The 19,833-nt window shown below is 44.7% G+C and overlaps 1 protein-coding gene across 3 annotated transcripts in view; it reads right to left on the reverse strand.

The window, feature by feature from the left end:
- LIG1 (DNA ligase 1) overlaps positions 1-19,833 on the reverse strand; it is a 389,895-nt gene that overhangs the window by 152,741 nt on the left and 217,321 nt on the right. For all 3 annotated transcript variants that reach the window (XM_069741985.1, XM_069741988.1, XM_069741987.1), the window contains 3 exons: positions 14,352-14,518; positions 815-891; positions 633-724 (listed from right to left, as the gene is read on the reverse strand). In XM_069741985.1, coding sequence (XP_069598086.1) covers positions 633-724; positions 815-891; positions 14,352-14,518 — 336 coding nt within the window. The remainder of the gene's footprint in view (positions 1-632; positions 725-814; positions 892-14,351; positions 14,519-19,833) is intronic.

Consider the following 19,833-nt stretch of genomic DNA (forward strand, 5'->3'; position numbering starts at 1 on the left):
AATTGACAACGAGCAGTGGGATGACTTATTATCCTCAATTCTCCAGCTGTACACTAGTAAGGAACAAAAGCTGTAACAGATGTATCAGGTACACAGGGCTCCCAAATTCATGCATAAAATTGGGGTAAGAGAAGATGACTTCTGTGCAAGATGTGGTTCAGGCCCTGACGATTTGCTACATATGTTTTGGTCATGTGGTTCCATCTGGAATTTCTGGACACAAAAGTCATAGACCACATAAACACAGTGTTTAGGGTTGTGATTCCTATGAATCCTCTTTCACTATCATATGAACAAAGCCTGAGAACATAGATGGGGCAAACATTCCTCCTGGAATTGATTTGTGATCATATTAAGCATGCCCATTGGCAGTTACTTTAAAAAGGCTGAAACTTAGTAACTGGGATGGAGACACCTCCACCTTGGCAATTAAGAGTAATTTCTCCTTGTCACTTTAGTTTTGATCAAAAACACTTAAAGTGATTGGTCAGAGCTGAATTGTAGCGCTCGCTTATGGTCAGGAACAGCCACGCTTACTCGGCCCATCATTAGAAGACATGACCACTTGCGCTTCCACTTTTCAGAAATGCAGTAACATTAATGGATTGGGATATATTCATGCCAATACTCACATTGTCCAGGAGGCGTTAGAGAAACTGCTTGAGCAATAGCTGAAAGAACAGACAGCTCTGCCAGTCCAATTCGAAGTTTTCCTCCTAAAGCTCTAGAGAAATAAAAAGTAACGAAAAACATAAAATGGGAAAAAACAAAGGAATAAAGCAAAGTATAAGAGGATCTTTTAGAAAGTACATACCTAGCTATGTAACGTGCTTCGGACTGTCTGCACGCCACAAATAATCCTTTAATGATATCAATCTTCTTGTTCATAGCCTGCAATAAAACAAAATCAGCACGTAAAGGAGAGCAACTGAAGTTCTGCACAGAGTAATGCCACCTGAACACGTCCGTTTTTTAAGGACTGCTAATACGGATACACACACCCATTGCATTTTATGGTGGTGTGCACAGGTCAAGTTATTTTTTTATTTATTTTTTTATATGGACCGTGTTCCCAGGCGCAGGGTGCTGAAGACAGCTCTGATCATTGTCACCTAATCTCTCTGAACTCAGCGCGACCAGGTGACAATGATGGGAGTTGTATTCAGCACTTGCTGTGTACACAGTTTGTAAAATAAAGAATTAAGAAAATTGGCCTGAGCTCCAGAGTATTTTTGATAATCAGCAGAGGAAAAGACTATGGCTGGGGGCTGATGTTACTAATCTGGGAAAGGGGAACATAAACCAAAAAGTTCCAAGGCTACTAATAGCTCACAGCTGTTTGCTTAGCCTTTACTGGTTAGTTTACGGGGGGACACCAGAACAAAATGCCAGCTGTTTCCACACTGTTCACTGTGAGCTGACTGATGAACTGCGGTAACCTTCATGACATCAAGGCTAGCACAGTGAGAAAATCCTCAAGATGCTTGGGCTGATCTCACTAAGTACACGAGAGACCCATGGGAACCGCAGCTTCAGTGACCTGTGGTCACCTCAATGACATCACCGAAGGCCACTGACTCTTAAGGTACCTTCACACATAACGATATTGTTAACGATATCGTTGCTATTTGTGACGTAGCAACGATATAGTTAATGAAATCGTTATGTGTGACAGCGACCAACGATCAGGCCCCTGCTGGGAGATCGTTGGTCGCTGAATAAAGTCCAGAACTTTATTTCGTCGCTGGACTCCCTGGAGACATCGCTGGATCGGCGTGTGTGACACCGATCCAGCGATGTCTTCACTGGTAACCAGGGTAAACATCGGGTAACTAAGCGCAGGGCCGCGCTTAGTAACCCGATGTTTACCCTGGTTACCATGCTAAAAGTAAAAAAAAAAAAAACAGTACATACTTACCTACAGCTGTCTGTCCTCCAGCGCTGCGCTCTGCTCTCCTCCTGTACTGGCTGTGAGCCGGAAAGCAGAGCGGTGACGTCACCGCTCTGCTTTCCGGCTCACAGACAGTACAGGAGGAGAGCAGAGAAGCAGAGCGCAGCGCTGGAGGACAGACAGCTGTAGGTAAGTATGTACTGTTTGTTTTTTTTTTACTTTTAGCATGGTAACCAGGGTAAACATCGGGTTACTAAGCGCGGCCCTGCGCTTAGTTACCCGATGTTTACCCTGGTTACCGGCATCGTTGGTCGCTGGAGAGCGGTCTGTGTGACAGCTCTCCAGCGACCAAACAGCGACGCTGCAGCGATTCGGATCGTTGTCGGTATCGCTGCAGCGTCGCTAAATGTGAAGGGGCCTTTAGGCTATGTGCACATGTTCAGGAATTCATGCAGAAAATTCCTGTGAAAATCCGGACATTTCTGGCAGATTTCCGCATGAAATCCGCATACGTTTTTTTGCGCGTTTTTTGCGTGTTTTTTTCCGGACATTTCCCAATGCATTAGACTGTGGGAAAACCGCGAAAAAAACGCAAAATTAATGAGCAGGTTCATTATTTTTCCGCAATGCGTTTTTCATGCGGAAAAACGCACATCATGTGCACAGAAATTGCGGATTTCATTAAAAATGATAGGATGCTTAATGTATGCAGATTATTTGCGGTTTTATAGCGTTTTTATAGCGCAAAAACGCTAGAAAACCGCAAATAATCTGCAACGTGTGCACATAGCCTTAACTTAGTGTCTCCTGGGTAGCAAGCTGAACGGTCGCATCATGCAAAGGCATCCAAATGAAGAAAAGATAGAAGGATTACGCAGTGGGACAAATGGATTATTGTTGAACAGGTGAAGAATATGGTTTTTGTTTATTTTTAATTTATACTGTAATAAATGGGAAAAAGCGGGTCAGGGACAATTTATTTCTAAGAGGATTTTTTTCTTGCGGTGTGTTTATTTCAAAACTTGCTAGGGTGTTCGTAATGGGGGCATTTTACAGATGCCGCTCCATTACTACCCCTCGGGCTTGACGTCAGCTGACAATACAAAGGTGATATCAACCTCAACCCTATTGCCCCACTCTCCACCACCACAGGGCAATTCAGAAAAGAAGAAGCTAGGCGCCACTATTGGTGCATCTTCAAGGATTTGCCATTTCTGGGGCGGCTGAGGGCAGATGTTGGTAGCCTGGGAGGGAGGGGGGGGGGGGGGGAAGGGGGCAATGATACCTGGCCCCTTTCCAGGCTATCAATATCAGCCCACAGCTGTCTGTTTAGTCTTTGCTGGTTTTTGATTATTAGGGGGACCTCACATCAATTTTGAGAAGTCTCCATTATAGTAAGCAGTGATGGTCTGAGCTGATATTCGTAGCCTGGGAACATTTATAGCTATTGGCCCTTTTGCCAGAATATTAACATCAGCCCTCAGCGGTCAGCTTTCCCTCAGCTAGTTCAAAAAATTACGGGCGAGCCCATGCCATTTTTTTTTTTTTTAAATACACGATGCACACAACGGATGCTGAATACAACTCTCCTCATTGTCGCCTGAGTGCTTGATCTCAGGGAGACCAAGTGACAATCATGAGAGCTGCCTTCTGCCCCCGGCAATTGGGAACAGCTAACTGTACTGCTTTTGCCAAGCACCAGTACGTGTCAGATGGGCACACGGATGCCACTCCCAGACAGCAAAAGGATATACAAATGTCACACAGATGTCACATACGTACTTACGCATTGCACACAAACCACAGATCTCACCAGTACTGTTTTCTTTTTCCAGTACATGAATCACCAGGACGTGTGAAGGGGTCCTAAGGCTGCTTTCACACATATTTATGGACAGTGTAAACACACACAAATCCTGTCAACTGACTAAAGGTACAGTCACACTGACCAACTTCGGTTCTGGATAGCAATATCGTTGTGTGTGACAGGCAGCAGCGATCAGGATCCTGCTGTGACATCGTTGGTCGGAGCAGAAAGTCCAGAACTTTATTTCGTCGCTGGATCTCCCGCAGACATCGCTGAATCGGCGTGTGTGACGCCGATTCAGCGATGTCTTCACAGGTAGCCAGGGTAAACATCGAGTTACTAAGCGCAGGGCCGCGCTTAGTAACCCGATGTTTACCCTGGTTACCAGTGTAAATGTAAAAAAAAACAAAAAAAAACACTACATACTTACATTCCGGTGTCTGTCGCGTCCCTCGGCGTTCTGCTTCCCTGCACTGTCAGCGCCGGCCGGCCGTAAAGCAGATTACAGCGGTGACGTCACCACTGTGCTTTACGGCCAGCCAGCGCTCACAGTCAGTGCAGGGAAGCAGAGCGCCGGGGGACAGCCACCGGAATGTAAGTATGTAGTGTTTGTTTTGTTTTTTTACATTAGCACTGGTAACCAGGGTAAACATCGGGTTACTAAGCGCGGCCCTGCGCTTAGTAAACCGATGTTTACCCTGGTTACCAGGGGACTTCGCATAGTTGGTCGCTGTAGAGCTGTCTGTGTGACAGCTCTCCAGCGACCACACAGCGACGCTGCAGCGATCGGCATCGTCGTCTAGATCGCTGCAGCGTCGCTAAATGTGACGGTACCTTAAAGCAGGGTCAGCTTCTCTCAGCACTGCTCTAGTTGATTGAGAGGTCTCTTACATTTAAGTAAATAGGTAGAGACATGTCAATCACCTGCAGCGGCGCTGAAAGAAGCAGTTAGAGCATTGATCCAGTTTCTCCCTATAGTCCCAGACCAGATCCTCAAATTATGTTTTCTCTTAAACGCCAGAGTTTTAAGAGAAAAATATTTTAGCTGTAACTGTGCGGGAAAGCTCCGATACATGTGGGCCATGCATTGGGTAGCTTCCCTGTAAATACTCTTTCCATGGTTGTTTGATATATGTGATGGTAGATTACCATTTAACCCTCAGCTGCCCACAACCTGGGTACCAGACCCAGGGGGTTCTAGAGTTTTGATAATTGGGTTTTGCCTTTCTGCAAAGACAGTGAAAAAAATATTCCAGCATGCAATAGTCTCAACTGTTTTGGTCACGAGACCATGCTAGTTTAAGAGGCGCAAAGCTTGTGTACCCGTCCACAATGCAGACAGGTAGGTGTGCTGGAGATGTACAAGGACTCAGATGAATCTTCAATTTGCGGATGCGATTCACCAAATGTCAGACAGGATTATGTGCATATAGACTAAGGTGTAGGCATTAGACCAGGGGCCATTTCAGAAAAGCCCAACTGTGCATCTTGCTACATTATGAAGGCAACTTGTATATCTGATCAGGGTGCGATTGATGAACCAGCCTTAGTATTATAGATCATCATCAGACCAGCTGAGGTGCTACTGAATGAAGTGAATGGAAGAGGAGCTGCAGTATCCAAGAACACCACTGCAGTGTGTATAGAGCACAGCTGTTCTGGAATTGTATAGTTTTAACCCCTTAGTGACCGAGCCAATTTTAACCTTAATGAGCAAGCCAAATTTTTCAATTCTGACCAATGTCACATCATGAGGTTACAACTCTGGAATGTTTAAACGTATCCCATGGATTCAGAGGTTTTTTTTCGCGACATATTACAATATGTACCACATACATATATGTATGACATATGCACAATATGTAACATTTACCACTTTATGATAGTGGTAAAATTTCTTCTATATGAGTTGTGTTTTTGTGAAAATAACTTGCCAAAACTATTTTACATTTCACAATTTTTTTACTTTTAATTTTTATGCCATTAAATCAGAGAGTTGTGTCACATAAAATTGTTAATAAATAACATTTCCCACATATCTACTTTACATCAGCACAATTTTTTAATACTTTTTTTTTTTTTGCTAGGAAGCTAGAAGGGTTAAAAGTTGACCAGCGATTTCTAATTTTTCCAACAAATTGTACAAAACCATTTTATTTAAGGGACCACATCACATTTAGGCTAAGTGCACACGTTGCAGAATTGCCGCGGAAATTTCCGCGGCAATTCTGCGCCTCTTGCCGCGGGTATATCGCATGTGGAATTGGCATGCATATTCCCGCAAAAAACTAGCGTTTTGCAAGCATATTTAGCTTGCAGAATGCTAGCGTTTTCCAAGCGATCTGTAGCATCGCTTGGAAAACTGATTGACAGGTCGGTCACACTTGTCAAACAGTGTTTGACAAGTGTGACCAACTTTTTACTATTGATGCAGCCTATGCCGCATCAATAGTAAAAGATAGAATGTTAAAAATAATTTTAAAAAATGGTTATTCTCACCTACCGCAAACAGCCGATCTCCTCAGCGGCTTCCGTTCCTATAGATGGTGTGTGTGCCGGACCTTCATGTGACCGCGACGTCATCGCAGGTCCTTCACACACCATCTACAGGAACGGAAGCGGCCGTGTGCAGCGCTGAGGGGCAGGAAGACTCCGGGGGCCATCGAAGGTAAGTATATCACAAATTTTTTATTTTAATTCTTTTTTTTTTTTTTTTTTTTTTTTTTTTTTACAATTATATGGTGCCCAGTCCGTGGAGGAGAGTCTCCTCCCCTCCACCCTGGGTACCAACCGCACATGATCTGCTTACTTCCCGCATGGTGGGCATAGCCCCATGCGGGAAGTAAGCAGATCAATGCATTCCTAGGTGTGCGGAATCCCCGCGATTCCGCAAATTTAATGAACATGCTGCATTTTTTTTTTTCTGGAATGCGAATCCGCTCAGGGAAAAAATGCAGCATGTGCACAAAAAATGCGGATTGCATTCTATTAAATAGGATGCTTAATGTGGGCGTTTTTTTCGCGGTTTTATAGCGAAAAACCATGGAAAAAACGCGAAAAATCTGCTACGTGTGCACACAGCCTAAAAGTGACTGGGTATTTTCTGACAGCTTAGGCTACGTTCACATTAGCGTTGCGCGCCGCTGCGTCGGCGACGCAACGCACGACGCACAAAAAACCGCGCGCAAACGCACGCAAAAACGCTGCGTTTTGCGACGCGTGCGTCGTTTTTTGACGAAAATCGGACGCACGAAAAATGCAACTTGTTATATTTTCTTGCGTCCGACGCTAGCGTCGGAAACGACGCACGTGTCGGAAAACGCAACAAAAAAAACGCACGCGTCCCCCATGTTAAACATAGGGGCGCGTCGCCGCTGCGTCGCCGACGCAACAGCGACGCACATTAGCGGAACGCTAATGTGAACGTAGCCTTACCCCTCAAACGCGACATCATTCTAAAAACTGCACCCCTCGATGTGCTCATAAACCACATTAAAGTGGTTTATTAACCCTTCAAGTGCTTCAAAGGTATTAATAAAATCTGGAATGAAAAAAATGAGCATTTAAATTTTTTTTCACAAAAATTTTAAATTTAAACCCCAATTTTTTTTTTGTTTTTTTTTCCACAAGGGTAACTGTTAAATATTAATTGAATTATTCTCAATTCTGTACCGAGCACATTGCTGACCCTATCAACAGCTATTTCTGTGTATGTAGCTCAGAGCATAAGTTAACACCATATACAGAGAACACGTGATCTGTGTTGGACATATATAAACGTCTCTTAGGAGGGTGTGGGGGCTTTTTGTCACATGGGACGGTCACTTCCCTTCCTACACTTCATTCTCCATGGACAACAGATGAAGAAGCAACAGCTGATAATGGAAGCCATGATGACCTTCAAACTTCACACAGACAGACTGTTTTATCATTCAGGACCTTGGGAAAGATGAGTAACAAGACAAGTGTTTCACTACAGTTTATAACGCAGAGCCGTGAAAATAAAAGTTCTTTTTTTCCCACAAAAATTATTTTTTAGCCCCCAGATTTGTATTTTTCCAAGGGTAACAGGAGAAATTGGACCCCAAAAGTTGTTGTCCAATGTGTCCTGAGTACGCTGATACCCCATATGTTGGGGTAAACCCGTTTGGGCGCACGGGAGAACTCGAGCACTGTTTTGCTTTTTCAACGCAGAATTGGCTGGAATTGAGATTGGACGCCATGTCGCGTTCGGAGAACCCCTGATGTGCCTAAACAGTGGAAACCCCCCAACTATAACTGAAACCCTAATCCAAACACACCCCTAACCCTAACCACACCTCTAACCCTGACACACCCCTAACCCTAATCCCAACCATAAATGTAATCCAAACCCTAACTTTAGCCCCAACCCTAACCCTAACTTTAGCCCCAACCCTAACCCTAGCCCAAAGCCTAACCCTAGCTTTAACCCAAGCCCTAACCCTAATGGGAAAATGGAAATAAATACATTTTTTAAAATTTTCCCTAACTAAGGGGATGATGAAGGGGGGGTTGATTTACTATTACAGCAGGTTTTCTAGCGGATTTTTATGATTGGCAGCCGTCATATACTAAAAGACACTTTTTATTGCAAAAACTATTTTTTGCGTTACCAAATTTTGAGAGCTATAATTTCTCCATATTTTGGTCCACAGAGTCATGTGAGGTCTTTGCGGGACGAGTTGACGTTTTTATTGGTAACATTTTCGGGCACGTGACTTTTATCGCTTTTTTATTCCGATTTTGTGAGGCAGAATGACTAAAAACCAGCTATTCATGAATTTATTTATTTTATTTATTTATTTTTTTTTTTTTTTGGGGGGGGGGGGGCGCGTTTATAACGTTCCGCGTTTGGCAAAATTGATAAAGCATTTTTATTCTTCGGGTCAGTACGATTACAGCGATGCCTCATTTATATCATTTTTAGGTTTTGGCACTTTTATACGATAAAAACTATTTTATAGAAGAAAATAATTATTTTTGCATCGCTTTATTCTGAAGGCTATAACTTTTTTATTTTTTCGCTGATGATGCTGTATGGTGGCTCGTTTTTTGCGGGACAAGATGACGTTTTCAGCGGTACCATGTTATTTATATCAGTCTTTTTGATCGCGTGTTATTCCACTTTTTGTTCGGCGGTATGATAAAGCGTTTTTTGCCTCGTTTTTTTCTTTTTTTTACGGTGTTTACTGAAGGGGTTAACTAGTGGGACAGTTTTATAGGTCGGGTCGTTACAGACGCGGCGATACTAAACATGTGTACTTTTATTTTATTTTTTTATTTGGATAAAGGAATGTATTTATTGGAACAATATATATATATATATATATATATATATATATATATATATATATATATTTATTTTATTTTTTTAGGAATTTTTTTTTTTTACTTTGCCCTGGGGGGGGGGGACATCACAGTAAAGTGACAGATCGCTGATCTGACACTTTGCTGTGCACTGTGTCAGATCAGCGATCTGACGTGCATTCCTGGAGGCTTCCCAGCGCCTGCTCTGAGCAGGCGCTGTGAAGTCACCTCCCTGCAGGACCCGGATGCAGCCCCGCGGCCATTTTAGATGCTGGCCTGCTGCAGGGAGGAGGAGGTAAGAAGAGACCCACGGAGCAACGCGATCACATCGCGTTGCTCCGAGGGTCTCAGGGAAGCACGCAGGGAGCCCTCTCCCTGCGCGATGCTTCCTTATACCGCCGCAACACTGTGATCATGTTTGATCGCAGTGTGCCGGGGGTTAATGTACCAGGGGTTGTCCGTGACCCCTCCTGGCACATAGTGCCGGATGTCAGCTGCAATAGTCAGCTGACACCCGGCCGCAATCGGCTGCGCTCCCCCGTGAGCGCGGTTGATCGCGCTGCACGTACTATTCCGTCCTTGGGAAGTAGGGCCCACCCCACATGGACAGAATAGTAAGTCCAATGGCTGACAGGGGTTAAGGGCACAAAAATTAACAGATTGAAAATTGCTAAATTTTCACAAAATTTCCATTTTTTCACATATTTCATTTTTCAGTCATATCAAAGAAATTTTTACTACTACCATGAAGTACAATATGTCACGAGAAAATCTCAGAATCAGTGGGATCCATTGAAGCGTTCTAGAGTTATGACCTCAAAGTGACGGTGGTCAGAATTGTAAAAATTGGCCTGATCAGGAAGGTGAAAACAGGCTTCAGAGTGAAGGGGGTTAACTGTCCCTTTAGGAGACATGAAGCTGCGATCATCCGATTGTTTGTGCTACGCATAGCAGGGCTTCAGCCACGAGCTGGCGATCACAGGAGATTCTCAATGACTGACACAGGGGTATTCTGCGTGTTCCTGCACGGCCAAACACGGCCATTACACAGCACGGGCACATTTATAAGATTATCTCCACACAGGAACAGGTTTTCTTTTAAACATCCAATTGTAGAAGTTATTATTCCAAGCTCTATCAGTTAAAATGTATAAATGAGCCGATGAAATGATTTGGCATCAAGCCACAGTATTCTCTTTGCTTATTCCTCTGCCATTCAATCTATGTGATGTAATGGATATATAATGGTGTTCAGCTGTGTGTAGATTAGAGTTCATGATAGAGAAAGGGAAGAGTGGCACTCACCAATCCATATAAAAATTCAAGTCCTTTATTCCAACCTTCAGGACATAAGGCATGCAGGAAGAGAAAGGAAAGACGACGACAGTTGTTTCGCATTTGTAATGCTTCTACTGGTCCATGTCATTAAGACGTTAACCGAAATGGCTGCTGTTCTATGCAGATACCAGCTATAACACACAGCGGGCATCTGCCGGGTATACAGCTCCTCATTCTGTTGCATAGACCCGCATGTGATAAGCTGGATGACTCCTTGAATGTTAAAAATGTTTTATGCACCCCAAAATGGTGCAGTTTGGGAAAAAAAATCAAGCACATGGCTAAAAGCAATGGGAAAAAAAGTTATGGCTTTTAGAACAGGCTGATAGAAAGAAAGGAAAGGAAAAAAATAAACAAAAAAAGACAAAATAGGCTTGGTCATGAAGCACTAAACTATTAAAGGAACAGGATAATTTTGCCTTTCAAGACCAACAAATGGTTTCCATTTTTTTTTCACTATTGCATGTACAGGAGACCAAACACTTTTTTGGTGTCAAGTTACATTCCCTAATAGAACTATATTTTGGGTATAGGTAATTTTTGGATAAAATTATATTTCAATTTTTTGTCTGATAGACAACTGTTTGACCATGTCTCTGGGGACACGTGTAAGACCTCCGGCGGGAAAGTAAGCCTAGTGGCAACCAATGACTGTGTAATACTCTTCCTCATGTGCCTGAGTAGCCACTGACCCCTGGCTTAGTGTATTGGTATCAGGAGCGTGGCTCTTAGTCCCCGGAGGCTTGCTGCCCATGGGTGAATTGATGCATTTGTCAAAATTTCCTTATATTACATTCATTTTTAAATACATATACCGTATATACTCGAATATAAGCCGAGATTTTCAGCCCAAATTTTTGGGCTTAAAGTGCCCCTCTCGGCTTATACTCGAGTCATGGTCGGCGGATGAGGGGAAGAGAGGACTGTCGCATACTCACCTGCTTCCGGGGCTCCTGGCGCTCCCCCTGCCTGTCCCACGGTCTCCGGGTGCCACAGCTCTTCCTCTGTTCAGCGTTCACGTGGTACCGCTCATTAAAGTTATGAATATGGACGCCACTCCCATAGGGGTGGAGCCGCATATTAATTCCTGTAATGAGTGGTGCCAGTGACCGCTGACAGAGGAAGAGGCTGCGGCACCCGGAGACCATGTGTACGGGATAAGGAGCCAGGAACGCCGGGAGCAGGTGAGTATTACATATTCACCTGTCCATGTTCCACCCGCCGGGCGCCGCTCCCTCTTCCCGTCCTCTGCACTGACTGTTCAGGTCAGAGGGCGCGATGACGTACTAATCTGCGTGCCGCCCTCTGCCTGAACAGTCAGTGCGGAGAGACGCCGAGACGGGACGCTGAGGAGCTGCGGGCAGCAATAGAGGTGAGTATGTCATTTTTTTTTTGTATTGCAGCAGCAGCATTATATTTTGCACAGCTTTATAAGGAGCATCTATGGGGCCATAATGAATGGTGCAGAGCATTCTATATGGCACAGTTTTATATGGAGCATCTATGGGGCCATAATGAACGGTGCAGAGCATTATACAGTATATGGCACAGCTTTATATGGAGCATCTTATGGGGCAATAATCAACGGTATGGAGCATTATATATGGCACAGCTTTATATGGAGCATTTTATGGGGCAATAATGAAATGTATGGAGCATTATATGTGGCACAGTTTTATATGGAGCATCTATGGGGCCATAATGAAATGTATGGAGCATTCTATATGGCACAGTTTTATATGGAGAATCTATGGGGCCATAATGAAATGTATGGAGCATTATATGTGGCACAGCTTTATATGGAGCATCTTATGGGGCAATAATGAACGGTATGGAGCATCTATTTTTATTTTTGAAATTCACCGGTAGCTGCTGCATTTTCCACCCTAGGCTTATACTCGAGTCAATAAGTTTTCCCAGTTTTTTGTGGCAAAATTAGGGGGGTCGGCTTATACTCGGGTCGGCTTATACTCGAGTATATACGGTACATCAAAATGTGTAACTGTTCATCAAACATATATTATTATATGTAAATCTGATGCCAGGCAAAATCCAAAATGCACCGACAGGAGTAATATGCTGCTACTATCCAAATTGCAACCTACTCAATCTGGCCATTGTGGTCTCCCCGCAGACAAATGATGTCTCAGTCACGTATCTCACGTGCATGACCAGCATCGGAGGGTGTGCAACAGCTAGCGCAAAAGGGTCTGGCCCCTGACAGGGGAAGCAGTGTGTATTTCTGGGTCTGCAATGAAGGTAGACTCACAGAAAAATCCCCAAGGAGCAATTTACAAAATAACCATAAAATGTAACTTTTATTTAATATATTAAAAACATACGTGTGCACTTGACAAAAACCATCACCAATCAATACAGGCGTACTATAGGAAAGGCCGGAACAGTGCCAAGCCCTACGTACTCTAAGTGCCCCCTACCTGCCTGCGGAGGTTGGCACCCTATTTACCTACGCCGTGGCGCCCCCGCTCCTCGCCGGCTATCCCTGCTATCCCTACAACGCCCTAATAGGACAGGGAAAGAAATATATCACACATACAATGTGTAAATGTGGATAACTTGAAGGGACATAAAATATGTCAGTATAAATATCTAGCTAGATCTAGGGATCTAAACTGACTTGGTGATCTGTGTCCCTTTGCTCCCTTCATATATCATTTCTAGCCAGCGTAACTAATATAACGGCAGATAGGAACTGAAACATAGGACTAAACACATATGTAATTCTGGTCTGTTTCCACATGTAGTGGGGTTGTCATACAAATAGGGAAGTGTATCTGTTGTAGTGTCAAACATACCCCATGCCACCTTCTGATATTTCATTACCACGCTGCAGCATTGGATTTACAATAAATGACTAAACAGCCATAATTTACCCCTTTCATTAGTGACATCATTGTTTTTTGCAAATCCAGTACAGACCAAAAATTCTAAACCTCAATGTCTTTATGCAGAAATTATATCCCTTTAAACTCTATCCCTTTAAAATAGAAGGGGAGAAACGCGTTGAGTTTAAAGAGGTTCATCAGGAGTGTATTCAAATAATAAAGGGTTACTTAGCTCATGTGCAAATTCAGCATGTCAACAATGTAGATAGCTGCACCACCGGGCCGATCCCCTATCCTTGTAGCGCTTACAGACAAGTGCTAAATCCTGTGCATTATATGGGCTCTAAATTATCACTGCACTCTTCTCACCTGGGCACTTAGGACGCCATATTCACTTCCGGCACTTCTGAATCCATGTCCCTGTGACATCACATATTAAGGACGCCCTAGCGTCATCTTGATGCGCTGCCGCCCGTACGGGCCGATAATACTGCGCAAGCGCCGACGACTTCTCAGCCGCGCATGCGCCCAGCGGTTCGGTGGTACTGCGCAGGTGCCGATCTCTTCTCGACCGCGCTTGCGCCCAATGACAAATACACAAATGTGTATCAGATATTAAAGACGCACTAACGTCCTCATAATGTGCTGCCGCCCACTAGGGACACTGCGCAGGCGCCGATTCTTTCACAACCGCGCGTGTGCGCTAATAATACAAAGGCACCGGTGTTAACCAGTACCTGGACGTCCAGACTATTTGCGCAATATACGTAGGCGCATACTATATGGGGACACCGATGCTCAAATATAAAGCGCCACACACCACAGTTGAGCCTATGCCACAGTGTCCAGGCTGTCAAAAATAACCAAACGGTATATATGTCTATATATTTGCAAAGAGAGCAGTGATGCATAGACTCAGAACCTATAATCGGTATGCGTGTAATTACGGAATTTTAATGCCCTGTAATTATAAAAGCAACACATCTCTAAAAAATAGAGTTTACTAATAAATATAGCCTTAAAAAATATTAAATATTATTCATCATTTATTAAACCAAGCATAGATGTGCTATATATATTAGAGATTCACCAACACAAATCTACAACCCGTTGGCATATTCTAGTGAATGAAGGTACTCACAGCGTTCCCAGTCATCCTGGCAATTTCTTTTAGTTTGCTGAAAACACCTGGGACCATGAGCTTTGGAGGTGTGAACATGGTTCGCTGATTACCACGACTGCTTTCAGCAACAAGTCCTAGGTCTCCCTTCTCCTGAGCTTCAGCCTTAATTTTGTCTAACTGTCGACCTGAGAAAACATTACATTTAAATAAACATGAAATGGTACAAAGAATGTGTCACAAGGTACTTGCCATCTAATCTGGGAGCAGCATTATGCAGGGGCAGAGACCCAGATTGCAGCAGTGCCTCACTTATTGGGTCGCTTGCTGCAGTTTTGGTACAATCTCCGTTTTATCAGCAGGAAATCACTGGAGGACTAGTAAACCTGCTGCCACGTAGTTCTCCATATTCCTGAGCTCTATATAGCCTTCCACTGATTGTACGCTGCACATAAGCAGAAAGCTGCAAACATCAGTGGTGGGTCGTGGTTGTTCAGAGATCAGCATTCAGAGCACTGGTAGATCTGCAGCAAACAAAACTTTAATTTTCTCAAAACTGCAGCAATCAACCCAGTAAGTGATATATCACTGGAATCCAAGGATCTGCCCCTACATCACGCCTTCAGATTTAGCTAGCAGAATCTTGGTCATAGATTTGCTTTAAGTCTGCACATGTGGAAAAGACAAACATTTATAAACAGTATAATGAAAAAAACATTGGGACTCAAGTCCATGCAATATTAACATATTTGTTAGCATTCTAAAACCTGCCAACCACTTTATTTCCAAAAATGCTTTAAAAGAGAATCTGTCATTAGGATGAACCCTCCTAAGCAGTCTGTATGGGCATGAAGGTGATAGGAACCTGATATCTGCGATCAGATGTCTTATTCCATAGAAATCCATGGTTTTCTTATATGTAAATGAGCTGCATCAGGGGAGGAGGCTTCCTGGAAGAGTTTATTTTAAATAAAAGTGTGAGTTACCAGTGTGAGATGAGTAACTACACAGAACAGAAATGAAAATCGTTTTCTGAGAAACACAACAGCAGCTGCAGCTCTCACAGCTCTGCTGTACTGCAGCAGTATTACTGCCCTGTCTGCCTGGAAGCTGCAGATGTGTCCGGTATAATCACACACAGCTCTGCTGTACTTCAGCAATGTTACTGCCCTGCCTGACTGAAAGCCGGAGATGTGTCCGGTGTAATCACACACAGCTCTGCTGTACTGCAGCAATATTACCGCCCTGCCTGACTGGAAGCTTGAGATGTGTCCGGTATAATCAGCTCTGCCATACTGCAGCAATATTACCGCCCTGTCTGACTGGAAGCTGCAGATGTGTCCAGTATAATCACACACAGCTCTGCTGTACTGCAGCAATATTACCACCCTGCCTGACTGGAAACTTGAGATGTGTCCGGTATAATCAGCTCTGCTGTACTGCAGCAATATTACTGCCCTGCCTGACTGGAAGCTGCAGATGTGTCCGGTATAATATCACACAGCTCTGCTGTACTGCAGCAATATTACCGCCCTGTCTGACTGCAGGCTGCAGATGTGTCCAGTATAATCACACACAGCTCTGCTTTACTGCAGCAACATTACCGCCCTGTCTGACTGGAAGCTGCAGATGTGTCCGGTATAATCACACACAGCTCTGCTGTACTTCATCAATGTTACTGCCCTGCCTGACTGGAAGCCGGAGATGTGTCCGGTGTAATCACACACAGCTCTGCTGTACTGCAGCAATATTACCGCCCTGACTGACTGGAAGCTGCAGATGTGTCCGGTATAATCACACACAGCTCTGCTGTACTTCATCAATGTTACTGCCCTGCCTGACTGGAGGCTGCAGATGTGTCCAGTATAATCACACACAGCTCTGCTGTACTGCAGCAATATTACCGCCCTGTCTGACTGGAAGCTGCAGATGTGTCCGGTATAATCAGCTCTGCTCTACTGCAGCAATATTACTGCCCTGCCTGACTGAAAGCTGCAGATGTGTCCAGTATAATCACACACAGCTCTGCTGTACTGCAGCAATATTACCGCCCTGCCTGACTGGAAGCTGGAGATGTGTCCGGTATAATCAGCTCTGCTCTACTGCAGCAATATTACTGCCCTGCCTGACTGAAAGCTGCAGATGTGTCCGGTATAATCACACACAGCTCTGCTGTACTGCAGCAATATTACCGCCCTGCCTGACTGGAAGCTGGAGATGTGTCCGGTATAATCACACACAGCTCTGCTGAGCTGCAGCAACTTCCTACCTCTGATAGCTGTCTCATCTGCTGCAATAGACTCTAATGGTATAACTTCCCACCTCTGCTTGCTGTCTGTCATCTGCTGCTTTACCATCTAGAAACATAATTTAATGTATTTGCCAATTCATCTGTATAATTCATTTGGTGCATTGTACTTAAAACTCACTGTTGCATATCCATGACTGGATCAGTGTAGATCTTATCTGGTGGAAGGTGTGAAAGTAGATGTTACCAGGCTAAATGTCTTTGATCATCTTAAAAATAAAAAAAAAAGCCCCTGGTGTGCTGTCTCCAGCTGCCAAATTATCCTCAACCAGTTCCAACAATCCATCTCTTCTGATCCAGCAGTCTAGACTATAAATTTAGAACCATCCTTAGGGGTGCATGCATGTGGGGGCGCACACGTCCCAGAAGCAAAGCTTCACAGGAGATAAGCGTCGTGATACAGCAGCTATTCCATGGCAGTTAGTCAGGGCAGGAGTCAGGTAAACCAATCTCTGCTCTCCCTTCTATCCATGTGCTTTATTCCTATCCTCCCTTGAAATCCACTTTCACCGCCCAATCCCACCTCCATCACGACTCATACATCAGCTCCTCACTCCTTCCCTCTCCCATGTACAGCACCCACGCACTTCTCACCTTCCTGAAAAACCTCAGCCCATCTTGCCCAAATACTCAGCATAAAAAAACTTCATACACTTCCAAAAACTACTTGATTTTTATCTTCCTGCTCCTACTGATTTCAGGGGACATCTCCCCCAACCCCGGTCCCCCATCCTCAACCGCTACCCTACCTCATATCAAAACCATACTAACCTTATTAATATTACTTGCACTCCATCTCTCTCTTTCAATTGTGCCCTTTAGAATCCACAGTCTGTATGTAACAAGCTCCCTTTCGTGCACAACTACTTTGTGAACAACTCTCTGAATCTTTTGGCCCTCAATGAAACCTGGATCCAGGACTCTGACACTGTCTCCCCTGCTGCCATTTCCCATGGTGGCATACAATTCTCCCATTCCCCGAGACCCACAAACAGACGTGGTGGTCGAGTCGGCATACTCTTGTCCCCACAATGCACGTTCCAGGTTATACCCCCAGTTCCATCACTCTCTTTCCCTTCATTTTGAGGTCCACACCATCAGACTCTTCCGTCCCCTCTCCCTCAGAGTAGCGGTCATATACCGGCCCCCAGGCTCACCCTTCCACTTCCTGGACCACTTCTCAGCCTAGCTGCCGCACTTCATGTCCTCAGAACTACCAACCCTTATCCTGGGAGACTTCAACATCCCATTAACAGCCCCACTTCCACATCTGTATCCCAGCTTCTATCACTAACCACTTCTCTAGGCCTCTCACAGCTCTCAACCTCTAAAACACACAAAGACGGCAACTCCCTGGACCTGGTCTTTGTCCGGGTCTGTTCAATCTCCTACCTAGATAACTCACCACTTCCCCTCTCTGACCACAACAGTCTATCCTTCACGCTCAATTCCTCGCCCACCCCAGCACTCTCCTACCTACTACACATTCAGAAATCTACATGCCATTAACCCTCATACACTTTCAGACTCCTTACACTCATCATTGTCCCCAATCTCTTCTTTTTCCTGTCCTGATCTGGCTGTACATCACTACAATGACACGCTTAGAAGCACCCTTGACCAAGTAGCTCCCTTCACCCTCAGAACCTCCAAACACAGAGTGAAACAGCCCTGGCTCACATCGCAAACCCGATTTCTCCAGCGATGCTCTAGGAGTGCTGAACACTTATGGAGGAAAACGCACACCAGAAGACTTCATACACTTCAAATTTATGTTAAGGACCTATAACTCTGCTCTTCACCTCGCCAAACAGTCCTACTACGTCACCCTGATCTCCTCACTATCCAACAACCCCAAGAAACTTTTTAACACCTTTCACTCCCTCCTCAGGCCAAAAGCACAAGACCCTATCACAAACATTTGTGCTGATGACCTGGCTTCCCACTTTGTAGAGAAAATAGACAATATCCGTCAGGAAATCAGCTCCCAGACACCAAGTGCAATGACTCCCATTCCTCCCGGCATCTCCCCTGGCTCACTCTCCACATTCGATCCATCACAGAAGTAGTCTCCAATCTCCTCTCCTCTTCTCGTCCGACTACATGCACCACCGACCCCATTCCCTCACACCTCCTCCAGTCTCTCTCTCCAGTCGTCACAACTCACATAACTACAATTTTTAATCTCTCCCTCTCCTCTGGCATTTTCCCCTCCTCCTTCAAACACTATCATTACTCCATTACTAAAAAAAACCTACCCTCGACCCATCCTGCACAAACAACTACAGACCGGTCTCCAATCTCCCCTTCATCTCAAAACTCTTGGAGCGCCTGATCTACTCCCGCCTTACCAGTTACCTCTCCACTCATTCCCTCCTAGACCCTTCACAGTCCGGTTTCCGCCCCCTACATTTGACAGAAACTGCACTCAAAGTGACCAATGACTTTCTGACAGCAAAATGTAAAGGTGACCACTCTCTGCTCATTCTTCTCGACCTTTCTGCAGCTTTTGACACTGTTGACCACCCTATCCTACTCTCTAGGCTCCAGTCACTAGGCATTAAGGACACTGCTCTCTCCTGGTTCTCCTCCTACCTTTCTGACTGCTCCTTCAGTGTTCTGTTCTCTGGCTCCACTTCATCTCCTCTTCCTCTCGCTGTTGGGGTACCTCAGGGCTCAGTCCTTGCCCCCCTTCTCTTCTCCCTTTAGACAGCCCCAATTGGACAGACCATCAGCAGATTTGGCTTTCAGTACCATCTTTATGCACATGACACACAACTATACACGTCATCCCCTGACCTTACCCCCGCTGTACTACAGAACGCCACTGACTGTCTGAAGTCTCCAGCATCATGTCTGCTCTCTATCTGAAACTCAACCTCTCCAAAACTTTACTACTTCTGCTCCCGCCTTCTACTAACGTCCCTAAATCTGACATTTCCCTCTCCGTGGGTGGCACCATAATAACACCCCGGCAGCAGGCACGCTGTCTGGGTGTTATGTTTGACTCTGATCTCTCCTTCACCTCCCACATACAATCTCTTGCCCGCTCGTGCCGCTTACACTTAAAGAACATCTCTAGAATCCGCCCTTTTCTCACCATGGACACAACAAAAACCCTCACTGTCACCCTGATCCACTCCCGCCTGGACTACTGCAACGCTCTATTAATTGGCCTCCCCCTCACTCAAATTT

The sequence above is a fragment of the Ranitomeya imitator genome, chromosome 10, assembly GCF_032444005.1.
Source record: "Ranitomeya imitator isolate aRanImi1 chromosome 10, aRanImi1.pri, whole genome shotgun sequence".
Taxonomy (NCBI): Eukaryota; Metazoa; Chordata; class Amphibia; order Anura; family Dendrobatidae; genus Ranitomeya; species Ranitomeya imitator.